This window comes from Cinclus cinclus, chromosome 11 (assembly GCF_963662255.1).
Source record: "Cinclus cinclus chromosome 11, bCinCin1.1, whole genome shotgun sequence".
NCBI classification, from domain to species: domain Eukaryota; kingdom Metazoa; phylum Chordata; class Aves; order Passeriformes; family Cinclidae; genus Cinclus; species Cinclus cinclus.
In genome coordinates this window covers 7,155,773-7,178,303 of record NC_085056.1, presented here as the reverse complement: position 1 = coordinate 7,178,303, position 22,531 = coordinate 7,155,773, and the positions used below count along the sequence as shown (strand labels likewise).

Here is a 22,531-nt window from a genome sequence, read left to right as displayed (position 1 = left end):
TTTTGATCTGTAGGTGTGATTTTTAGTGTTTCAATGAAGATAGTGTGATAAGTGATAAAATATTCATGTTAATCATAAAAGTATTCACATTTGTATAAACCACAATACTAAGGTCTGAAGTGAAGCATGGACATTAGATAGAGAAAAATATATTATTAAATCATTCTGTTTTAAATCCCCCTGTTATGAATATTATGTTTTCTGAATAAGTTGTATCTACTACCAGTTTGCAAAATCAGACTTTCCAACAGTCCTATAGATTTTGCAGAATCAGACTTCCTGCCTTTGTTTGATCAATGCTGCCTACCTACAAAGACCAGACTTCCCAACTCTTACCAGTTTTTCTCTACCAAGACCAGATGGTTATCTATAAGACTGACTATCGCCCAAAGACTGTACAGATGTTTATTCGACCACCACTGCTTACCTGGCATAGTTAAAATTTACAGGGAGAGACCATACTATAAGAAGAGGCTGCGAACCAAGGTTCGACGGAGCGTGGAGTGGGCGCTGACCCCTCACGTTCCCCAGCACTGCTTGCTTCCTCTATATCAAATAAAGCAATATAAATTTTGCTAAATATTGAGACTTTTTGTTTCTCATTTATAACAATTGTTTAGCTCTAAGATACACTGGATTATCAGAATACTGGACTACTTTGCCAAGTTAGCAGTCCCTAAATCTTGTTAGTTCCAGAATGTCCTTGAGTGAGGGATGCTAGCTGCTGCCTCTTCCAGTGATTAGGTCTCCTTTCCTGCTGATTAGGCTTGAAAGTATACAAAGGTCTTACATCAAAGAACAGCCTGACTTAAGATAATACTGACTGACACATTCCGCATTTTGCAACAATGATGCTGGCTGCTCCCGAGGAGGCAACAGGGAGCTGTGTGGCTCAGCCGGGAAGGGGCTGTGGCAGAGCAGGAGCTGGCTGGGGGTGCTAAACTGGGGGTGCTGGAGTGGTGAACAAAGCCCTGCTGGGGGATGTAATGGCTACAGGGTCTTTGCAGGGGTCTGCGGGGTCATGGTCAAGGCTATGAGATGCAGTAGGGGTCACTGCATGGCTCAGGTCCTGGGCTCTGTGGACCCAGGGCAAGGGGCACAGCATGTATGCAGGGGAGGTCCCACACTGACAAGAAAAAGAAACAAAACAAAACAAAAAAAAAACCACTAAGGACAGTCAAGCATGGAAAGGGAGTCTGGGAAGTCTGTGGGGTCCTTGGAGGGTTTTGAGGTCAAGTTCAAGCCCTGGGCAACCCGCTCTGAAGTCATTGCTGATCCTGCTCCTCCTGATGGGCCTTGGAGTAGTGTTCTCTCAGTTCTTCTCTAACCTGGATGGTTTCCAGGTGCCTCTGTAGCATTGGGATCTTGTAGCCTGGTCCCATCTCTTCCCTGGTACATACTTTCTGGCCATGGGCTGTGATTCTGGAGCCATGAGTGTGCCTGTGCGGCTGTCTTTGGCTACTATTGGTCAGTCCTTTCCAAATGTCACTCCCCTTCTTGGCAATGGCCCCTAGCCGTTCCTGATGCTGCAGACCTCTTTGCTTGTTTCTGTTGTTTCCTTCCTGAGGACCCTGGAAGGAAAAGAGGAAACTCTAGTCTTTATTTGTTCCTCATGGAAGCTCTGCTCTGGATGCTGCTGGCAGAGCAGGCAAGTCTGTGCAATGCAATTATTTGTGCAGGTGATTACACCTGCAAGAACGCCTGCTACAGCAGGTCCGACTCCAACACCATCCAAATCCACGCCCAGCATGCTTATCTCTCATGGGGTCCATAATCCATCCACCACCATGGAAGGAAACATCACTGCTTCTTCCCCTTCATGATCTGTGTCACCTGAAAGCTCATCTTGCAAACATGGGGGGTCTTCACAATCTCCCAAGTATTTCTTTGGTGATTGCAAAACGTGGAACCACTCAGTTACTCAGGGAATAGAGACTTCTGTCCCCCTTGCCACACTGAGGAACAGGTATGTTCTGCAAGGCACATCCAGATGGGATGGACCCATCCCCACTACTTTCCTCTTCTTTTTTCCTTCCCCATCTCATATTCATGTTGCTGTTATTCTTCAGTTTTAGCTAAGGCTTTTTACATGGCAGCTCTTTGCTTCTTTTAACACTTCTGCATCCTAAAAATCCATCCCCCCAGGCTGGCTTGGGTTGCAGGAGCCTTACTTTTACAGGTACTTCTTGGGCTTATAAGCATCCAGCATTGTCCTCCAGCAAGGAGAAAGGTGATGAATGTGAGCTTGAAGCCCCAGCAGTGGATGGTCGAGGCTACAGGGGGTGGGAGGTCCTTCTCTGCTGACTCCTGGATGCTCTGGGGGGAAGTGTTGGTAGGAGTGGAACTTGCAGTATACAAACTGCATTCCCTGTGCTTCCCAGGCTGGGCTTTGGATTAGCATCTCAGAATTCAACCATTCCAAACTCACCCCCCAAACTAGGAGATTGCTGGCTACAGCCAGATTTGAACCTCTTCTCCTTTTCCTGGTAGTGCTCTTCCAAGCCTGTGGAACAGGTGGACCCTTCTGCTGTTACAGAGACTCCGTGAGCTGGGGCTTTAGAGGAGCACAATGGTGGGAATCTAAACAATGCAGGTGACACAGCCCCATGTGCCAAATGTCAGGGAGCCCTTGGTCCTCCTGGGACCCTGAGTCCATTTGGGGCAGGTGAGGGGCTGGGTGCTGGCACTGTCCCAGTCCCCATAGGTGCCCAGAGCCACACCCTGGGCTGTGCCGGGCTCCTTTTTATGCCAAGCAGGCGGCAACCCTGCCGTGTGTCACCGCCCGGCACAGAGGCTGGGGACATGGCTGCGCTGGCTCGGAGCGTCCTGGTGACAGGGTCCAACCGGGGCATCGGACTGGAGCTTGTGCGGCAGCTCGCTGCCAGCCCCCGCCCCCCCCAGCACATCTTTGCCACCTGCCGTGACCCCAAGGGTCCAAGAGGGAAGGTGAGTGCAGGCACAGGGAATGGGATGGGCCTGAGCCAGGTGCTCAGTGGGGATCTGCAGTCCCTCCAGCCCTGTTGGCTTGCTGCTCTGGCTGGGTAACCCAGGAGTGGGGGCAGAAGTGCTCTGGGGGGTCTCATAACCCCCCAGCTCCCTGGATGAGGCAGTGCCCAATGTGGCCGGGTGGGATGAGGCTGAAAAGGCTCCATGTCTTCAGCACTTGCTCTTGGCTGTGCCAATGGCCAGCAAACCCCTTTTCTGTGCTGGGATCACTCAGGATGGGGGGCAGTTCCTAAGCCCAGCAGCACCATTCTCCTGGCTGTGGGGTTGCTGCCCTACCCCATCCACTGGGAATGGCCCTGTGCTCTTTCCCCAAAGAAAGCAAAGCCACCCTGGCTCAGTGACCTAGGAGCAGGGGTGGGACACCTGACCATGCAGCCGGTGGCTTCTAAACTCCCTTGCTCCATCACTTTATTTCCAGGCCCTGCAAGAATTAGCTGCCCAGCACTCCAGCATCAAACTGGTCCAGCTAGGTATGGAGCAACCTTTCTCCTTGCACCCAGCACTGCTTCCAGCTCTTTGCTGACTTCAGAGGTGGGACCAGGGGCAGCTTTTGCAGGAAGCTCTAGCCCTGCCAAGTGGGGAGGGATCCATGGGGAGGGATCCATGCACACCTGGGCAAGTTTCTCCCCCCAAATTAAGCTGTGCTCTGGCTGGAGCAGTCAAACTGGCTTCAGAGGAGGCAGAGGTGGGTCTGGACACCTCAGCTGAGCAAGTTTCATGGGAAAGGCATGACGTCTCTTCCCAGAGATGCTAAATACAGTGCCCAGGTTTTGGGCTGGGACACATGGGTTCACAAAGTGAAGCAAGGCGGGGCACAGTAACTGCCTGGATGGTTCCTAAGCAGGAGGGTTGTTTTGGGATCTGCTTGGAGGCGGTCATGGTCAGCATTTCTTTCAGGTAAAAAAGGGAGAAGAAAATAGCTAAAAATTACATTAGGGAAATCTGCCCAGCCTGGTATCCCAGGCTGTTGCTTTGACCCAGAGGTATGGGATGTACACAGCCTGCACTGGGGAAATGTCCTCTTGGCCATTCCGTCCTTCTATGGATGTGGGCCAAACTCAGTGACATTTTTCATCAGCATTTGGGAGAAGCATAAGGCAGCAAATGGACCTAGACAGCATAGGGAGAACAGCCAGGCTGGCATTTGGAGTTGGCAAAGTTGGGGTATTCACAGGAAAGTATTTTCCAGCGTGCTGGACAGGGATGGGGTCTCACTGGGGAGGACAATGTTTGGGTGAAGAGTGAGGAGATAAGGAGCACCAGGATGAGGATATGTCTCGAGGAGCAGAGATTTCCTGTGTTCTCCTGTGTCTTAGGGAGTGGGGGCTGCTTTTGTTAATGAAGAATTAAAAGAACACCCAAATCCAAAAGAAATGTGTTGGGAAAGTGCCTGTACTAGGGTTACCGTTGCTGTGACAAGTGAGGTGAGAAGCAGACAGAGTTTCTAAATACTTGTATTTAATTACATTGGAACCAATAATAGGAAAATTGAATCAAGGCTATGCCGTATCAGTACCTACCTATCTACCTACCTATTTATTTGTTTAAAAGAACCTGAAAAGTTCGAGTAACTTCAGTTCAACTTCAGTTTTTTAAATATTTATTTGAAAATAAGATTTTTTTTATTTCAGGCTTTACTACAAAGAGGCAGCAAATCTCTCTTTTACTATTAAATAGATTATTAAAGTAAAACACGTTCTCTGGGAAAAAAAATTCATGAGCTTTGAGCCCCAACTGGCAGTACCTGATGGGAAGAGCATGGCCAACATAAAAGGGACATCTCAAGGGACTGGCTACTACATGAACAATCTTTACTAAAAACATACACACCAAGCCCCAGATAAAAAATAAGCTTAAGTAAAAATAAGCTTAAAAGTTCTTATATATCAACAGCAACAAGATATTTCTTAAAAAGAGAAGCTGCTTCAAGCTCTCTTTCTCCATTATAAGGAAGGGTTGTCTTCAGTAACAGGCATGGAATTTTCAGAAAGAAAAGTTTAAAAAAATGACTCAAAAATGTGTAAGATCTGTCACTTCTTTTCATTCTCTCTCTTTCTTTCCCATCCTTATTTCTTCCAGAGAGACAGGAGTTTGTTATTTCAGCAAATTTTGAGGTAAAGGACTAAAAATATATTGGTCCCACCTGCCTTGGAGCAATGACTCAGCTAATCCAAACAGAGCAGTTAATCATTCACCAGGTGGCCAAAAGATCCCTCACATGTGGGGAGTGACAGAACCTTGAACTTCATCCCATCATCATCATCCAAAGAAGTAACTCCAAAACACTCTGTGATTTATCCTACAACCAGACATGCAATATCCTCTCAAATTCCAAAGATCCTTCCCTCACAGCAGCCCCACAGCTAATTATCCCATGGTATTCCCCTCAAATGTGTTCAGGACACCTCTACAAAGGTCAGCACTGCACAATGCAGGGTAGCAACAGGTCCCATGCCACTCACATACTTGCTTACCATCATAAAGACATCAGGCTAGTTAAAAACGTCAGGGAAAAGGATTTTTTTTTTTTGTTGTCTATCAGTGTACAAAATATTCCAAGAAAAATCTTCAACCTTGGAAACCTTTGTTAAGTCACTCTTTCCTAAGCATGAAAATTGAAACACAGCTCAGGGGCCAAAGTGTTGGGAAAAATAAAAAAACAAACAAAAAAAACAAAAACAAGGAATCCAGCCCTGCAGTCCCCCACTCCCAGCAGGCTCATCACATTGGCATCTGCAAAAAACAGGCACAGAAATGAGCCTGGTAACAAGGGCACACTTCAACCTGCCCATACACGTGAATATTCATGGTTTCAAGGGCTCTGTGGTATACCTGAGGTATTAAAAGGCAATATGTAAAGTTTAATGTTGGCCTAAGCAGCCTGTTTTGCATTCTAAAGATATTTAGATGACCCTTTTAAACAAACAAACTACAGTCACTTCAGCTGGTGAGTATCCAGGTCAGGATGTAAATCCCAACAAGCAACCCTGACAGCTGGACACAAACTTGAAAAATCATTACTTTTATTGGCTACGTCAGAAAAATCCTGCAATTAAAACATGGCAGAATTTCAAAAGCTATACCAATATTTAAGCAAAGAGGAAGGCACTGGGGATGCTTATCCCTGTTAGCCCAATTTCAGTTGTGCCTTGTTTCTTGAGAGGGGTTGTTCCCACAACTTGGTCAGTAGGGATAGGAAGGTTCAGACTCAGAATCTACAACCAAATACTGCAGGCTACATTCCAAATCTTTTATTATTTGTAGTCACCTCAGCTCATCTGTCAGCTCCAAAACCTTGTGAGGGATGGCATGAAGCAAAAAATTACTCCCTGTGGAAATAAACCTCAGAGTCTCAATGTGCAAGGACCAAGCATGCCTTGTAAGATCATAAATTCCTTGAATACAGAAAGCAAATACAGACAAGTTTTTTCCTACCAGTAGCCCCAACATGACCCAAAATGAATTGAATTAAGGTTTAATTCAGCTGAGGCTGCAAAACCAAGAGGTGAGGACAAACTGTTGCTCATTCCAATGTGCTTAATCTGCTAAAACTGCTGCATCCTTTCTGGATAAGAACCGCTGGTTCCAGCCACAGCACAATTTTCAGTGGGTGCTGTGTGACTCATCAGAGCTATCCTTCACTTTGCTTTTTCCCTGGCAGACACAGTAAATTTGCCCAGCATCCAAGGGGCCATGCAGGCTGTGGGGTATCATCTGAAGGACCAGGGCTTGAACCTGCTCATCAACAATGCAGGCATCAGCTCCCACGCCACCCTGCACTCCCTGGACTCGCAGGAGATGCTCAACGTATTTGCCACCAACGTGGTTGGGCCACTCCAGGTTGTCAAAGTATGTCTGGACCTTCCAGGTTTCTCTTTCTTGGGAAGATGTTCCTTGATGGGAATAAAGTTACCTCCATAGATCTCTCTGCCTACCCAGAGGAGCTCAGCATCTTAGCCCAGCCCAGCATCCCCCATGCTTAGCTCTTCCCCACCTGCAGCACTTGCCTGCACCAGGCTCACTGTGGTAGCTCACTCATTTCCTAGGGAGGGGAAAGGCTGGAGCCTGGCCCCTCCCTAGGGCATCTCCCATCCCCTGCACTTCTGCCAGGAGTGTCTGTCCAGCTGCTTGTCCACAGTCTGTGACAGAGCCCTCCAGGATAGTCCTCAAATTGGGGTTCTGTTGTGTGTTAATGGAGAACTGGTGTATTTGCATTAGGAATTTCTGCCGCTCCTGGAGCAGGCAGCGAAGGGCACGAGGAAGGAGAGTCTGAGCTGCAGCAGGGCTGCTGTCATCAACATCTCCACCAAACTGGGCTCCATTGGGCTGTGCCTCAGGGTGCCAGAGGCCCCCATGTACCCGTACCGGGCCAGCAAGGTGAGGTGCCAGGGGAGGTGCTGGAGATGCTGTCCCAGGCATGGTGCCTGTGGAGGGGAGGGAGCCCATGGATCACCCCCTGCCCCAGCCACCCACCCATGCCTGGCTCTCCCAGACAGAAGCACAGAGACCAGGACAGCAGCAGCCAGGACTGAGCCTTTCCAGCAGGTCATGCTGATGCTTTGTCCAAGGACCATAGTCCCATTTCCCACCTCCACAGACATTTTGTGGATGGGAAATGTCTCCTCTCCTGCCCATCCACTCCCCTGGTTTTGCTGGCAGGGCTGTGCCTCTTCCAGGCTGCCCAGAACATGGTGACGAGGTGCTTGGCTGCAGAACTCCAGGACAAGGGGATCTTGTGCGTGGCCATCCATCCTGGCTGGGTGAAGACAGACATGGGCACAGAGCAGGTACTGGGCTGTGCAAGGGAGGGTCAGCATGAGCCCCACAGAATCCCCATGTCTTGGGGAGAGCAGGGGCACTTGGGGGATCTTGTGTGATGCTGTGGGCTGCCAGGACCATCTTCTGGAGCAGAGCAGGCAGGGAGCAGGCAGCAAGCTGCAACATACTGAGTACATGGGATAGCCAGCCCTGTATCCCCACCCCAGCCTGGAGAACAGAGGTGTTGCAGTAAGGAAAAGTATCCCCATGAGCACGATGGATGCTGCTTCTGGGCATGCTCCCTCCCCAAGAGCTACTCTCTGTTACAGCCCATTGTCCTTTTCTGCAGGCACTGCTGACAGTGGAGCACAGCGTGAGGGGCATCCTGACCGTGCTGGCCAGCCTCTCACAGGACGACTCTGGAACCTTCCTTGACTGGGAAGGGAACAGCCTGCCCTGGTGATGGACAAATGGATGGCACCTCTTGCCATGCTGCAGCCTCTGCTACACTGGCTCACCAGTCTGCATGGTCACCCCTGCTCACCCTCAGCCCTCTCCACACTGCCAGGGGGAGGCAATCAGCTTGGGAGACAACTTCTCTCTCCTTCCCCATGCCATGTGTCCCCTGTGGTCCCTCTGTACCCCACATCTCTGTAAACTCTGGCAGCTGATGCCTCTCTGCTCTGTCTCCACACCCAGTCTCAACCCGGACCTGGGGCAGGAGCCCTGTGCTCTGCCCAAGCACTCTGTGTCCCTCTGTACCAGCTGTGACCAGGCATCCCCCAGCTGAGGGAAGAGGGCAGCAGGTCCCTGTGACCCCAGCCCCTCAGGCAGCTCAGCCTGGGCAAGGGAAAGCCAGTCCCGTAGGGACTCAAAGATCCCTCTCCTCTCAGGAGTGGGGCCCTGCTCCAGCTTCTGCAGTGCCTCCTGGAGGGGAGTCTCCAGAGGGCAGTCACGGTGCCATGGGACACTCATGAGGATGCCAGTGACAGCCGTGGGTCGTGGGCAGCTGTGAGCACCACTGCATCCTGGGATGAGAGGTGGGATATCTGGGAAGGGGCCATGTCATGAGCTGGCAATCCTCAACAGAGCTGGAGGCTCTTGGCAGGAGTTTATTGAGGATGTGGGAAATGTGGGAGCAGTGGCACAGGGTCCCACTGCCAGGATCCTGAAGTGGTGTCTCACCAGGGTATGACCTTCCCTTCCCAGTCCAGGAAGGTGCCGGTCTCCTTCTCGGAGAGGGAGGAGAGGACCTTCAGCATCCCTTGAACGCTGTCATCCACTGTCACAGGGGGCTGTGGGGCAGAGGGGGAGATGCAGCCCATGCCCAAAGCCTGGTTGAAGGCACTGGAGCAGCTGTAGCTAGGGGAAAGAGCTGCTCCAGGGCAAAGGGGAAAGCTGGAAACCACAGGGGGAGGGACTGAAACTTGAGGGGATGGAGATACCCAGCACCCAGGACCAGGACAGGGGGAACTACCCCAGCAGCGATTGGGTAGGCAGGGAAGGGGCTCAGGACAGCACCCATGGAGCTGAGCTCTGGAGCCACAGGAGCTCTGATGGACCTGTCCCAGGGGAATTCCTACCGTGTATCCAGCAGCAGCGCTGCCCATGTCAGTTTGCACCCAGCCAGGGTGGAGAGCGACGCAGAGGATGCCGTGCTCCTTGTATGCCAAGGACTGGCACTTGCTCAGCATGTTCAGAGCAGCCTGTGGGGAGACAGGGAGGGGATGGTGGTGGGAGGGGAATGGGGGACTGCAAGGGGACCCATGGCTGGGCAGGGCAGAGGAAGCAAAGGTGTGACAGTACCTTGCTGCAGCGATATGAGGTGACTTGAACTATGTCCCAGGCAAAGAAAGAAGTGATGGAGCCACCAATGCTGGATATGTTGACCATGGCAGCCTTACTGCAGCTCAGCCCTGAGCCTGGGCTCCCCTGTGCAGCCTTCTTCAGCAAGGGCAGGAATGCCTACGAGGAGACAGAGGGACAGGAGCACACACAGACACAGCACAGGGCAGGGGAGAAGCTCCTTTCACAGTGACCAACACTGGCACCAGCACTGGGGCATCTTCACTCCTCTTCCCAGTGCCCCATCCTGTCAGACTCCAGTTGCTGAGCTCCAGCCCGTGCTTCTACAAGCTTCTCATCAACTGAGAGCCCATTAGTAACTAGAGTGGAGGCAGGACCCCCTCCCACCATCCCTTCATGCTTCCCCAGGACAGCCCAACTTGGGTCTCACCTGGCCCATCAGAAGGGGCCCAATTGTGTTGGTGGTGTAAGTCTCACTCATGTCCTCTGGTGTCTCAGTATCAAGTGTGTTCAACTTCAGAATTCCAGCGTTGTTGATGAGGAGGTTCAGCCCAGAGCCCCCCAGGTGCTCCCCAACCTTGGCTGCAGCCGCCTTGATGCTGGTGGGGTTGGCAACTTCTGCAGAGCCAACACAGGGGAGGTCAGAGCCTGTGTCCCCATGGTGGAGTCCCCTCTGTTCCCCCAGAGGTTGCAGTGCCCAATGGCCCTGCAGGCACCAGCCCGTTGGCACAGCTCCCTCCCAGCATGGGGCTCCCAGGGTGTGCCCAGCTTGGGCACTCGCCAGAGCAGCTGGGGCAAAGGATCCCCACCTCAGGGCACATACCGAGCGGGATGATGATGATGTTGGGGTGCTTGGAGGCCAAATTCTGTAACTCCTGAAAGAGAGGGCACTGTGTAGGCAGGGAGAGGCTGGAGGGTCTGTGCAGAGGCTAAGCCTTTCCCAGGCAAAGCCCATGCCACTCCATCTCTGTCTCTGCACCACTTTGTGTCCAGCACCTGCTCCAGCTGCCACATCACATGGGGTTCTGTGCCTTCTATACATTCCATGTGCCATTCTCCCCTCCACATATCCCATGCCTAATTGGTTCTGTGGTGTCCCAAGCCAGCTGACCTGTGCTGCAGGTGCCTGACTGCCACTCCAGCCCCTTGCAAACACCATTCCGGATCCAGTCTCCCCCTTCCCAGTCTCACCTGTGCTCTCTGTCCCTTAGGGTCCCGACAGCCTGCAAAGATCCACTGTGGTGGTTTTGGCATCCTTAGGAAATGCTGGACAAGCCCCAGGCCGATGCCTCGGTTGGCCCCAGTCACCAGAAGGGAGCGGACATGGAGCCCTGCCATGCTGCTCTGGCTGTGGCTGCACTGCTCTCGCCTGGACTCTGCCAGTGCCTTTTGCTACTTGGTTATCTCGCATGTTCCCATGAGGACTTGCATCAGCTCATCAGCTCGTGGCTCTCAGAAATTCTCTGCCTGCACCTCAATCTCTTGGCTCTGGTCCATACCCATGATCCACTTTTCCTGCTGGCTGTGGAATGACACAAAGGGAGCCAAGTGTCCTGCCCAGGCAGAGAATGCCCTGGGCTAGGTGTCTGGAGTGTTGCATTATGTTCCTTCCCTGCTCTACCAAACCTGAGCCTTTTGGTTTTCAGGGCCAGCACTATCCCTGTCCTTGCCCCGCGACACTCTCTCCCACCACCTCCCTCCCTCTTGGGATCCCAGGCCTGTCCCTCCCCTCGCCCAAGGTCAGGCAGGCGAGGCTGGACTCACTGACTCTGCACAGTGCACTTTGCTGGCCTTAGTTTGTGCAATGCCAAAGCCAGGGCTGGGGATGGAGCTGTCAGGACAGGCAAATGACCCTTGAGGACTTGGGGATAGAGCAGCCAGGACAGACAAGTGTTCCTTGGCCACAAGAACAGGTTGAGAAACATAGAAACCCTCCATGACCACTGGCAAAAACCCTCCAGGACCGACCAGAGTGACCCCTTCCTTCAGAGTCTGCTCTAATATTTAAGAGTGACAGAAGGATAATTCCTGCTTTATCCCTGGAAGTGTTCATGGACAGGCTGCATGGGTTTGTGAGCAACCTGGTCTAGTGTAAAGTGTCCCTTCTTGTGCAGGGGGGTTGGAACTAGATGGTCTTTAATGTCCCTTCCAGCCCAAACTATGGTTCTGTGATCCTATGATAAAATTCAGTTTTGCCCCTGAATGTGACTTTGGTGTGGCTGGGAGCCAGGGCTGCGCCCAGCCACATGCAAGGCAGGTGAACATCCAGCCCTAGGGTTGTCCAAGGACTCCCCAGCTCTTTCCTGCAGTAGAGACTGAACCAATTGATGGACTAAACTCTCAGGGAAGTTCTGACTGGTGGATTCAGGAGCTTTGGGACAGGCCTGAGGATCACCAGATCATAGATAGAATCATCCCTGCCTTAGGGTGATGCTTGTATCCCCAAATAGTTTGTTCTGTTGGTGTTGAATATTGAGTTCTGCAGCTTTAAGTCTGGTTCCAGGAGTGAAGGGGGAGAGAAGAGTTGCAGAGTTTGTTATCAGAGACTGCACTTGTTCCCCATATCCTTCACACAGACTGTGTTGTCGGCAGTGGACAGCAGGAGAGAGCTCTCCTTTACTTTTGGTTAGTTTTCTGGCTAGCTGAGGCAAAGAAGTTCCCTGGACTATGGTTTTTTTTGTTTGTTTTTTTTCCCCCTTTTTTCTTAGAATTGTTAGAACCTGCTCTGGACTGAAAAACCAGAGGAACACCAGAAGCTGACACCTGTGGTCCACCAGGCCTGGCGTGGGCCGTGGCATTTCCCAGCACTGAAGGGACTGAGAACAGCCTGAGTGAGCTGGGCTGCAACCCACAGAAGCGACTCTGCTGAATTTGTCATCTCTTCAGAGCAGTGAGAGGTTTTGCTGTTTAGTATTGTTCATTTTTGTGCTTAGAAGTGCTTTGCCTGTAAAATAAAAAGGATTTTTTTTTTCACTGCTCTCCAAGGAAGTATTTTCCCTGAACCAGTTGGGGGAGGGACTGCTTAAATCTGTTTCCTAGAAGGACTCCATTCAGAGGTTTCCTCTCAAACTGGCTCTAAACCAGGACAATCCCCCAGGAGCTCCTGTTGCATCTAAAGTCATTGCAGAACCATGACCTGCATGTTTCCATGTGTCCCCACCCTGCATGGAGGGTCTGGGCATCCAGGAGAGATCACTCACCAAATACCATCACAGGCAAATCAGACTCAAACAGGGGATATTAACTGAATTTATTAGTAACAAAATCAGAGCAGGATAATGAGAAGTAAGATATATCTTAAAAATATGTTCCCTCCACCACTCCCTTCTTCTCACCTCTACCTCCTCCTGCTCAGCAGTGAAGAAAGGCAGGGAATGGGGGTTACGGTCAGTTCACCACGTGTGTTCCCTGCTGCTGCTCAGGGAGAAGAGTTGGAGTCCTTCCCCTGCTCCAGCATGGAGTCCCTCCCATGGGAGACAGCTCTCCAACGTGAGTCCCTCTCATGGGCAACAATTCTCCACAAACTGCTGCAACATGGATCACTCTTCCATGGAGTGCAGTCCTTCAGGCACAGCATGGGTCCTCCACAGGGTGACAAGTCCTATGGGGAAAACTGCTTCAGCATGGACTCCTCTCTCCATGGGTCTGCAGATGCCTGCTCCAGCACAGGTTCCCCATGAGTTCACAGCATCTTCTCAGGTATCCACCTGCTGCAGCATGGACTCCTCCAGGGGCTGCAGGGGATCTCTGCATTCCCATGTCCTCCATGGGCTTCAGAGGCACAGCTGCCTCACCATGGGCTGCACTATGGGCTGCAAGAGCACCTCCTCCCCCTCCTTCTGCACTGACCTTGGTGTTTGTGGAGCTATTCCCCTCACATATTCTCACTCCACTCTTCTCTGGCTGCAATTACATCTGCACAGTGGCTTTTTTGTTTTCTTCTTAAATATGTTATCACAGAAGTGTTACCACTGTGACTGAAGGGTTTGGCCTTGGCGAGCAGCATGTCTGTCCTGTAGCTGTCTGTACTAGCTCTGCTGGACATGGAGGAGATGCCTGGTAGCTTCCCACAGAAGCCAACCCTGAAGGCCCCTCCTACCCCCTCCCCACCAGAAAAAAACCTGGCCATGCAAACCAAATACAGTGACAATTATATCCATCTTGTTGTGCCATTTCATTGCCCTCAGCATCAGTCCACTGATGGAACCACAGCCTCTGGCACGGGGATGAAAAACCACTGACTGCCCCAAGTCACAGCTGAACTGGGTAAAGAAAGGAATTTGCCATCCCCTCAGCCAGAACATTTCCCAGGTTGCTCGACAGATTTGACCAAGTAGCTTTAATATTTTAAGATGAGACAAAGGATGGGCAAGGCTGTTGCAGCAGGATGCTTCTTCCCATGGGCACCCATCCGGGGAAACCCTGGAATTACCTGGAGCTGGAGCTAAAACTAAAGGAAAGAACATAAAAACAAGGCAGAGTTCCAGGGATGGTTTGGCATCATGTGTGAACCACTGAATGGCAAACTGTACTAAAGAGATGGCCAAAAGAGGGGGAATCCTGGCATGACTGGGGTTGGACCTGTTGTTCCAACACCCTGCCATGAACAGCGTCACCTTTCCTTAGGCTCAGAGCCCCATCTAACCTGGCCTCGAACATGTCCAGGGATGGGGCAGCCTCAGCTGCTCTGGTCAACCTGTGCCAGTGACCCACCCCACTATCAGGGAAGAATTTCCTCCTCATATCTAATATAACATGCCTTTTCGTTCAGTTTGAAGCCATTCCCCCTTATTCTATCACTCCATGGCGTTGTCCAAAGTCCATCTCTAGCTCGCCTGTAACCTCTTCGTATACTGGAAACAGGTCCAAGATTGCCCCAGCTCCTTCTCTTCTATAAGGGGATGTGTATGCCCAGTGAAAGCGTCGGGGCTGGGCAGAGGGATAGGGCGGGGCATAAGGATTGGTATTGGGGTGGGATGGAGGCCCGGGGTGGGGATGGGGAGGGTCGGGAGCTGGGCCTGACCCGCGCGCCGGCGCTTCCGGGTCCGGCCGGGCCCTCTGTCCGCCCCGCCCCGCCCCGGAAGTGACGGTGGCGGATCCTGCTTCCTGTTCCGGGCCCCGCGGCCATGGCGGTGGCGGCGGCCGCTGCACCGGGCGGGGCGAGCCCGGGGCTGGCGGCGGGGGAGCGGTGAGGGGGGCCGGGAGGGGGACTAGCCCTGCCTGCCCTCAGCCCCCGCCCGGCCCAGCCGCTGCCTGTCCCCGTCCCTTACCTGTCCCCAGCCGCGTCTTTCCCGGCCCTTACCTATCCCCAACCCTGCATGTTCCCAACCCTGCCTGTCCCCAGCCGCGTGTGTCCCAGCTCCTGCCTGTCCCCAGCTCCTGTTTGTCCTCTGCCCCTGCCTGTGCCCAGCCCCTGCCTGTGCCCAACCCCTCCCTGTCCCCAACCGCGTGTGTCCCAGCCCCGCATGTCCCCAGCCCTTGCTTGTCTCCAGTTCTCCCTTTCACAGTTCAGGCAGTTATAGTTAAGACTTGGTCGCAGGAAAATAGTTACTGGGTGATAATAAACAACACGGAAAGAGGTAGAAATAAATGTGCTGTCCTGTGTGGGAGATTTGCAGAAGGCCGAACACACTCCAGAGCTTCGAGTGTCCCCCTCCACTGTCCGAGCAGGATGCAGCAGGACCTGTGTGCCCCCAGCAGCGTGGCTTCCTCAGAACAATGCCCTTAGGATGGGTCCTTGCAGAGAAGTGGGTGCATTTGGGTGGATTTGAGCAATCTCCTGGGTTTGTGGCTGTGCTTAGGGTGCAAAACCCTTCCCAGGGTGATGGAGCACTGCTAATGGCTTGGTGTCTTGTCTCTTCTCATGTAGTCTTGTGTGTGTGGACAAGAACGTAGCTTCTCCCAAACTCTATGTCCTGGAGCCATGGATTGCTAATCTCCTGGTGAATTATGAGCAACTGGATGAGCGTGAGAATTTCCTGGCTGGGCAGGTGGTGCGGGTAGGTACCCAGAGGGACTGTCCCAAAGTGGTCCAGCAGTCTTCAAAATCTAAATTCTGGGAAGTGTGCAGTGGTTCCCAGTTTGGTGGCTGTGGATGTGTGACTCTTCGACCTCAACTTTTTTTTTTTTTTTTTTTTTTTTTTTTTTTTTTTTTTTTTTTTTTTGTGGAGGAAAAGCTTGGTGTCATGATTGCCTTCCTGTGAAACTTGTTCCAGGCCTATGAATAAGTGTTCTTTTTTCTCCCTCTCCAATCTCTTGACAGGTCTTGAGTGACTCAACTGCTCCTGGCCAGCCTGGGGTCCTCCAAGATGCTGTGGTGCAGGTCTCTGATGGATCCTGCTACATCCGTGTGGTCATTACACCCGAAGCTCTGCAGGCAGAGGAAAAGTGGGTTCTACCATGACTTGGCATGGCTGGGACAGCAGTTCTCCACAGCTGCTGTAAGGAGCTGCGGCTCCTGCCTGGTCTTGTTTCAGGTTGTGTTAAGCTAAAGCAGCCTCAGGGTGGGAAGTTGGTGTGAAAGAGCTGCTAAAGAAAGAAACCTGGAATGCCATAGCTCTGGTGTTTGCTGGTTGGGATGGGCAGGGATCCATGGCAGGAGCTGTGATGCCGTTAAGGGACTGTAGAGCCCTTAGGTTTTGTGGAAGGAGCCAGTGCATTAACCATGGTAGCCTGGGCTGCTCCTTCAGTGTTTTCCTCCATTTCCCCATTGGACACCCTTAAACTGTGGGGTGCTGGTAGTAGAGCCAAGGATAAGCAGCAGGAAGAAGCTGCTCTTAGGCAGGAATTACTAAAGAATAAGGAGCTCTTGGTGCCTGCTGCTCGTGCTGAGCCATGTTCCAGAATGCCCCAGTATGGTTGGCAGAGCTCTTGTGGGAGCCCCACTGTGTTTCAGGGGGGTTCCAGCTCTACTCTTCAAGGCATTCCTGCTCTGCTCCTTTTCCAGCGCCCACCTGCAGCTCAGGCTTTCCAGCCTTAATTGCAGAATTATCGTCCTGCAGAAGTACACGGTGTGTTTTCAGGACGAGGCCAGGCTGGTAAGTGCTCTGAGAAGTGGAAGCAGCCTGTTCGTTTACTGTGCCGTACTTCCTGCACTCTTGCCTGCTTCCAGCTGCTCCCAGGAGCTGAAGGCAGGTGGTGGGTAGCCTTTCATTTCCATCTGTAGCTCCTGTGGGGTCTGTAGCAGCTGACCTGGGCAGGGATGAGCCCTCGCTGGGGATAGGGTACATCTTTCCCAGTGTCACCTGGGTGACACCTCTGCCTGTTGGGCAGCTGCAGAAGGCTTGCATGGGCTGGTGGCAGACCAGCCCACTGTCCCCTTGCAGGGACTCCCCTGGGCTGGCCCACCCTGGCATAGGGCTCTTGCAGAGCCATCAGCTGACACAGGAAGGTACAAACTCCTTTTTGAGGGGACCTTCTCTTAGACTGGAGGGCTGGTGGCAGAGCTGGGGTGGGTGTGGGAGTGCTGGCTGATCCCAGGGGAGGCAGGAGCAGAGGTGGGGCTCAGAGGTGCCTTACAGCTCTGTCTTCCCCACAGGAGGATTGTGAATTTTACCTCACGGCACAGCAGTTCATCGTGCTGCCCATGCAGAGGCAGAGGATGGAATCATCTGATGGGTATGGCTAATGGGATGGGTGGGTGGGTGGGGGCTGTGCTCAGGGGGACTTCATCTTCCCCACAGCAGCACTGTCCCTGGGAGTCATGATGTGACCTGCTTGTGGCAATCCCTTTTGAAAGAGAGATTGTCTCCAAGGCAAGGGAGAAGGGATATGGGGATTTGGAGAGAATCAGTAACTGGCTTCTCTCTTGCTGCAGGAATCAGGACCCCTCTGTGGTGAAGAAGATAAAGGAGCTCTGGCTGTAAGTATGGGGCTGAGGGATGTATCTGAGAGTGTGCAACCTCAGACTGGGGTTAGAGCAAGCTGGCAAGGGCTGGCAGCTCCTGGTTAACCTGTGTGACTCCTTGCCCTGGAATGTGACAGAGTTGAGTAGACCATGAAAAATGAAGTTGTGGTGGCACATTGCCAGCCTCGTCCTCTGAGCTAGGAGGAAACACCTGTGAGGAGCTTGTTCCTGCCAGTGGTGGGCAGCACAGCTGCGTGGGTGAGCCCTGCACAGCTCATTCTTCATCCTTGGAGATCCAATACTGGAGATCCTCAGGGCCTTCCATCAGTCCATCTCCAGGGGTGAGGTTCCCTGATGGCTATTCCTGGCATACTGAGCATGTGACCAGTGGCCAGATCAGCACCCAGTGGGGGATCCACTACTTTCACAAGCTGCTGCTTCCAATTCAGGGTGCTTGATCTGTGACCAAGAGCAGTGTATGTCCCAGCCCTAACCTCGTTTTGTCTTATCCTTGGTCATTACAGGAGGAATCTTGCAGTGAGGAACGCTCCCAGCTCAGGTAAAGCATTCTGGGGGGCCTGCAATGCTCTGACTGCCTGTGGGAGCCCCTGAGTTTCTTCAGCTTCGTCCATGTTAGGCAGAGGTAGCACGAACCTGGTCAGGTCTCACAAGTTTATGTTCCTAAGCCCAAAATAGGAAGAGATAATGCTGACAACTAAAGCAGAGTGGGACACTGAATGCCTCTGGTCATGCTGCTGGTCCAGGATGTGTGAAGAAAGGAATGATAATAGGAGCAAAGGAAATGCAGAATTTTGGGTGTTCCCACAGGTTTCAGTGTCATGACAGTCACCAAGCCATGCAGCAGGGTAAAAGTGTTTGCAAGTGAGGCCTGAGTTCAGCTGTCTCTTCCACTGATGTCTGTGTATTTTTGCTCCAGAGCCCTCTGTCTCTCAGCTGATTGATGCCATAGGACAGAACCAGCTGGAGATTTTGAAGGAAAATGCTGAAGAATGCTTGGATTTATGGAAATCGAAGGAGAAATCAGTGACAGTGGAGGACGAGGTTCCTGTCACCCAGTGGGAGGCAGAGCGCAAGAAGGAGGTCAGTCTGTCTGCTGGGACCATCTGAGACAGGGCTGTGACAGCTCACGGTGCTCTGGTGGGTGGGAGAAGGAAGGGGAAGAACAGTGGGCAGAGCTGGAGGTTTGCTGGGGGGTGAGATGGTGTTGGGTTGGCAGGTACAGGTGCGCTCCTGCATCTAGAGAGGGACTGCCCTGCAAAAACCCTGTCATGCGTCTCATTTCAGAAGGGTGAGGACGTTTTCATGGTCCCAGTCAGCACCCTGGTGATCCCTCCTGAGGAGGAGGCAGTTGTTTGTGATTCTTCTGAGGCAGCATCTGCAGGGTACACAGGTAGGCAGTGCAGCAACCAGGCGTGTGGAATGAGAGGCTCCCTAGGGTGGGGAGAAGAGTTCCTTTGCTCTGGGTGTGCCTCATGCTGGGGATATGGCCAACAGTGTCCCTTTCATTGCAGATACAAGCCAAGCAGCTCCTGGAAAGAGTAGTGATGACAGGACAGTGCCAGGCAACTCCAGTGTTGTATCCCATACCAGCTGTGAGTAGCAGGATCTCCAGATTCTAGAATGATTTGTGTTGGAAGAGACCTTAAAAACTATCTAGCTCCTATCCCTGCCATGAGCATGGACACATTCCATTAGACCAGGTTGCTCCAAGCCCTGTCCAGCTTAGCCTTGAACACTTCCAGGGCTGGGGCAGCCACAGCTTCACTCGGCTACCTGTGCCAGGGCCTCCCCGTCCTCACAGGGGAAAATGTCTTACAAATGTCTAATTTAACCCTGCTCTCTGTCAGTGTGAAGCTATTCCCCTTTGTCCTGGCACTCCATGGCCTTGTCTAAAGTCCTTCTCCAGCCCTCTTGGAGCCTTTTTAGGGAGGTTCTCTTAGGTCTCCCTGGAGCTTTCTATTCTCCAAGCTGAATAACTCCAACTCTCTCAGCCTGTCTCCATAGCAGAGGTGCTCCAGCCCTTGGATCGTCCTCATGGCCTCCTATGAACGCTCCAGATTCCATCCAGCCTTTAGTTTCCTCTACAGTTGACTCAGCCCATCTCCTTGGATTGAGTGGAGGAGGTACTGGTGTGGCCAGGTCTTTGGGAGGCCTTGAACAGGCAGGGAGTGGTCCCAATCCTCCAGCTTCTTGAAGCTGCAGCTTTGATTGATTGTATTGGGAGCACAGGAAGTCATTTTGATGCCATCACAGAGCATGAGTCTCCTGCCCTGCCCTCTTCCTCACTGGCTCTGGCTCAGCACCAGGATGGGTTTGTGCCACCTTACTAGGCTTGGTGTCACCAGGCTTTGCTGCAGAATTACCTGCAGAAGGTCTATGTAGAGGAGGACCTGAAGGGAGGAACTGTCCTGGGTAGTGCAGGATGTAGGAGAAGGCCTTCTTCATGCCTGCCTGCTCTCTGGGTACTGTCTGCCTCTCCACTGCCTACTGTGTGAGATCTTGGAAAGTGTCTCGCTGGAGTACACCACATTTTGGGCTGGAAGGTGCTGCAGAGCTCTCCTCAAGGGCTGTCTCTCTTTGAGACCCTGTGCACAGGGGACCCACAGGGAATGGGCGGCTGCTTTTTTTGCCAAAATCAACCCTCCACCTTCTTCATTGCAGGTGCTGCATCACCGACCTTGTCAGATAGCTTGGAGGGATCCCTGGACAATCCCTGGAACAGGATGCCCTCACTGTCTTTGACCCCAAGCTCTTCAGATGGTAAGTCCCCATGTCCCAGGGCATCCAGCCTGCCTTCCTGGGAGGAGACGGCTCCTCTCTTCTCAATGGGTGTAGGTCACCCTGGATGCTGGCTTGATTTCCCCTGGCCATAAAGTGCTGCTGTGGTGTTCCCATAGCCCTGGACCTGCATCTTCCCAGCCCTGACACTTCCTGTGTGCCAGGAGAGGTCCCACCACCAGCCCCCTGCTCAAACTGATGATCCTTTTCCTCTTACTAGAGAAGACCTTTCAACCTGAGCCTTCCCTGAAGACCCAGAAAGATGTGGCTGCTGACAGCAACACCAGTGACCTGTTGGAAGTGTGTAGCCAGGGCTCTCCTGAGGACTTGCCCCAAGGAGAACCAGTGCAGACTTCTTCCCTCCTCAGCTCCTACAGCAATCCTAGTCTGGTGGAGATCAGCACCACTGAGGCAGTATCAGCTGCAGAGGCAGCCTGGGATGCCCTGTGCACTGATCAAAGCCCACAGGGATCCAGAAGCTCTCAGGCCACCGTGGCTGCTCTCTCTCCAGTTTTTCCAGTGTTGCCCAGCAGCAGCTTGCAATCCTTGCCCAGCAGGATTCCTCACAGGGAGCAGGCCTGCTCCAGTGCTACAGCTTCCTCTCCAGATGCATTGAAGCCTGGACTGGCTCACACCAGGGAAAAGGAAGGAAAGGCTCTGGGTGCCAAGAGGAAGCTGATGGAGGAAAATGAGCAGGCCTCCAGTGGGCAGCAGCATCCCTCAGGCACCTCAAAGGGCAGGGGGAGAGGCACAGGCAAGAGATTGGAACGTATGAGCCCACGGGATGCAAAAAGCAGAAGGGAGACAAGGCTGCGGCATAGAAGGGAGCTTGAAGAGGAGGAGGAGGAGGAGGAGGAGAAAGTGGAGGAAGAGGAGGAGAAGGAGGAAGAGCAAGCATCCCGCACAAGAGCTGGGCCCAGCTCCACGCCAGAGCAGTGCAGAGCTCTGGAGCCGGTAAATATGAAGCAGCTGGTGAGGCCCCCTGAGGGCTGGGGGTGCCTGGGGAAGCTCTCTGCCCACAGCCCTGGTGTCCATCCCCAGGATCTTTCCTCACCAGCCTGGTGGGGATGTGAAGTTGAATGTGGGTGTCAGTGTAGATGGTGAAGGATCTGGGAGCACTGAGGGAATTAGGAAGGGATCATGTAATCATTTGGGCTGGAAAAAGCTCATGAGATGGAAGTTGAGCCGTTCCCCTGTACTGCCAAGCCTGCCACTGAACCATAGCCCCAACTGCCACATCCACAGGCCTTTAAATCCCTCCAGTGATGGTGAAGATGTGGTTTAGCCTGAGCCAAACAATTGGGTGGGAACAAACAATTGCTGGAGCATCTTCCAAGCTATTTGGATAAAAGAAGATCAAGAGAACAGAGGGAGAGACACCTTGATCCTAGGTGTTTTCCTGGGGTTATTGGGCTCTCAGGCTGCATGGGGCAGCACGCTGGGTGCTGTGGCTAGAGCAGACCCATCTCACCCTCATCCTCTTTGCTTTTACAGTTCGTGGAGAGACCAGCCCAATACCAATATGAGGCTCCAAGCCCTGAACTCTGCCAGCAGGTACAATCTATCAGGTTAGTGCCATGTCAGCCATAGATTCATGGCTCTCCCTTGTTCCTGCAGTGGGACTCACATCTCTATAGCGAGTCCCCAACTTCTGCCTTAGCCCTTGTCACACCCAGTGTGTGTCCACATCTATGTTTCTTCTGATCCTGGCTTCTCCTGTCTGGTTTTGCAGGATTTCGAAAGCAATGCTGAAGTGGGCATGCTGGATACTGACTGAGGAGGATTTCTGAGCCCAGCCCCTTTCATTCCTTTGTTTCTTTAATGGGTCTGTCAAAACACTGGGAAGAGTGGTTGGGGGAGGAATGTGGGGACAGAAGCTCTGTGCCCCAGGGGACTGCTGAGTGGGCTGGCCTGGCTGCACAGACCCTGGTTCCAGTGGTACTGGCACATGAGTTGTTGAAAGCCAATACCCTCAGTTCCAAGAGGGGAGAAAAGTATTCATTCGGGAATGCCTATATGTAACCCATCATCCCTCTCCCACCTCTTCATTCTTTCCAAATGCCTTGTCCCAGCAAGTGGGGACAAGAGGTAACCCAATGCCACTATGCAGTGATGGCAGAGCTCCCACAACCTAATCCTGCTCCAAAGGTCCCCCAGAAGCTTGGATGGGTTTATTTAATAAGTTTAGGTAGGGTTCTGCACTGTTTATTACAAAAAATATCCTGCAGGGTTATGCTGTAGAAATTAAAAATTGTATATTTTTTAAATACACAGCTCTTGTATTAAAAAAAAAAACAAAACAAGCATCTTGCTTTG

The 22,531-nt window shown here is 52.4% G+C and overlaps 3 protein-coding genes across 4 annotated transcripts; 2 read left to right on the top strand and 1 right to left on the bottom strand.

The window, feature by feature from the left end:
* Positions 1 to 2,802: 2,802 nt before the first annotated feature.
* Positions 2,803 to 8,227, top strand: LOC134048335 (C-signal-like). Its single transcript, XM_062500052.1, has 6 exons — positions 2,803 to 2,946; positions 3,425 to 3,476; positions 6,668 to 6,855; positions 7,225 to 7,383; positions 7,683 to 7,793; positions 8,114 to 8,227. The coding sequence occupies exons 1-6, from the start codon at positions 2,803 to 2,805 to the stop codon at positions 8,225 to 8,227; spliced, it is 768 nt and encodes a 255-aa protein (XP_062356036.1).
* Positions 8,228 to 8,945: 718 nt separating this feature from the next.
* LOC134048334 (C-signal-like) lies at positions 8,946 to 10,908 on the bottom strand. 2 transcript variants are annotated; one of them, XM_062500049.1, is made up of 6 exons: positions 10,762 to 10,908; positions 10,394 to 10,445; positions 10,001 to 10,188; positions 9,571 to 9,729; positions 9,348 to 9,470; positions 8,946 to 9,059 (listed from the first exon to the last, which is right to left on the bottom strand). In XM_062500049.1, exons 1-6 carry the CDS (start codon positions 10,906 to 10,908, stop codon positions 8,946 to 8,948), a joined length of 783 nt encoding a protein of 260 aa, XP_062356033.1. The 2 variants fall into 2 exon arrangements, with proteins under 2 accessions (XP_062356033.1, XP_062356034.1); XM_062500050.1 differs by having other exon boundaries at positions 9,360 to 9,470.
* Positions 10,909 to 14,696: 3,788 nt separating this feature from the next.
* On the top strand, positions 14,697 to 22,501 carry LOC134048496 (uncharacterized). Its single transcript, XM_062500273.1, has 15 exons — positions 14,697 to 14,758; positions 15,440 to 15,569; positions 15,833 to 15,957; positions 16,517 to 16,607; positions 17,108 to 17,187; positions 17,387 to 17,431; positions 17,941 to 17,975; positions 18,354 to 18,517; positions 18,722 to 18,827; positions 18,949 to 19,029; positions 19,429 to 19,560; positions 20,099 to 20,197; positions 20,436 to 21,169; positions 21,710 to 21,783; positions 21,948 to 22,501. Exons 1-15 carry the CDS (start codon positions 14,697 to 14,699, stop codon positions 22,003 to 22,005), a joined length of 2,016 nt encoding a protein of 671 aa, XP_062356257.1. The 3' UTR covers positions 22,006 to 22,501.
* The last annotated feature ends 30 nt before the right edge of the window (positions 22,502 to 22,531 follow it).

Bases quoted from the DNA above. Each gene is read 5' to 3' on its own strand.
- LOC134048334 (XM_062500049.1), bottom strand. From the start codon at position 10,908: ATGGCAGGGCTCCATGTCCGCTCCCTTCTGGTGACTGGGGCCAACCGA. The intron at 10,446-10,761 runs GTGAGACTGGGA...CCTCTCTTTCAG, and splicing joins CTAAGGGACAGAGAGCACAG to GAGTTACAGAATTTGGCCTC. The intron at 9,060-9,347 runs GTAGGAATTCCC...TCTGCCCCACAG, and splicing joins GCGCTGCTGCTGGATACACG to CCCCCTGTGACAGTGGATGA.
- LOC134048335 (XM_062500052.1), top strand. From the start codon at position 2,803: ATGGCTGCGCTGGCTCGGAGCGTCCTGGTGACAGGGTCCAACCGGGGC. The intron at 2,947-3,424 runs GTGAGTGCAGGC...CTTTATTTCCAG, and splicing joins CCAAGGGTCCAAGAGGGAAG to GCCCTGCAAGAATTAGCTGC. The intron at 6,856-7,224 runs GTATGTCTGGAC...TATTTGCATTAG, and splicing joins GGCCACTCCAGGTTGTCAAA to GAATTTCTGCCGCTCCTGGA.
- LOC134048496 (XM_062500273.1), top strand. From the start codon at position 14,697: ATGGCGGTGGCGGCGGCCGCTGCACCGGGCGGGGCGAGCCCGGGGCTG. The intron at 17,976-18,353 runs GTAAAGCATTCT...TTTTTGCTCCAG, and splicing joins GAGGAACGCTCCCAGCTCAG to AGCCCTCTGTCTCTCAGCTG. The intron at 18,828-18,948 runs GTAGGCAGTGCA...CTTTCATTGCAG, and splicing joins AGCATCTGCAGGGTACACAG to ATACAAGCCAAGCAGCTCCT.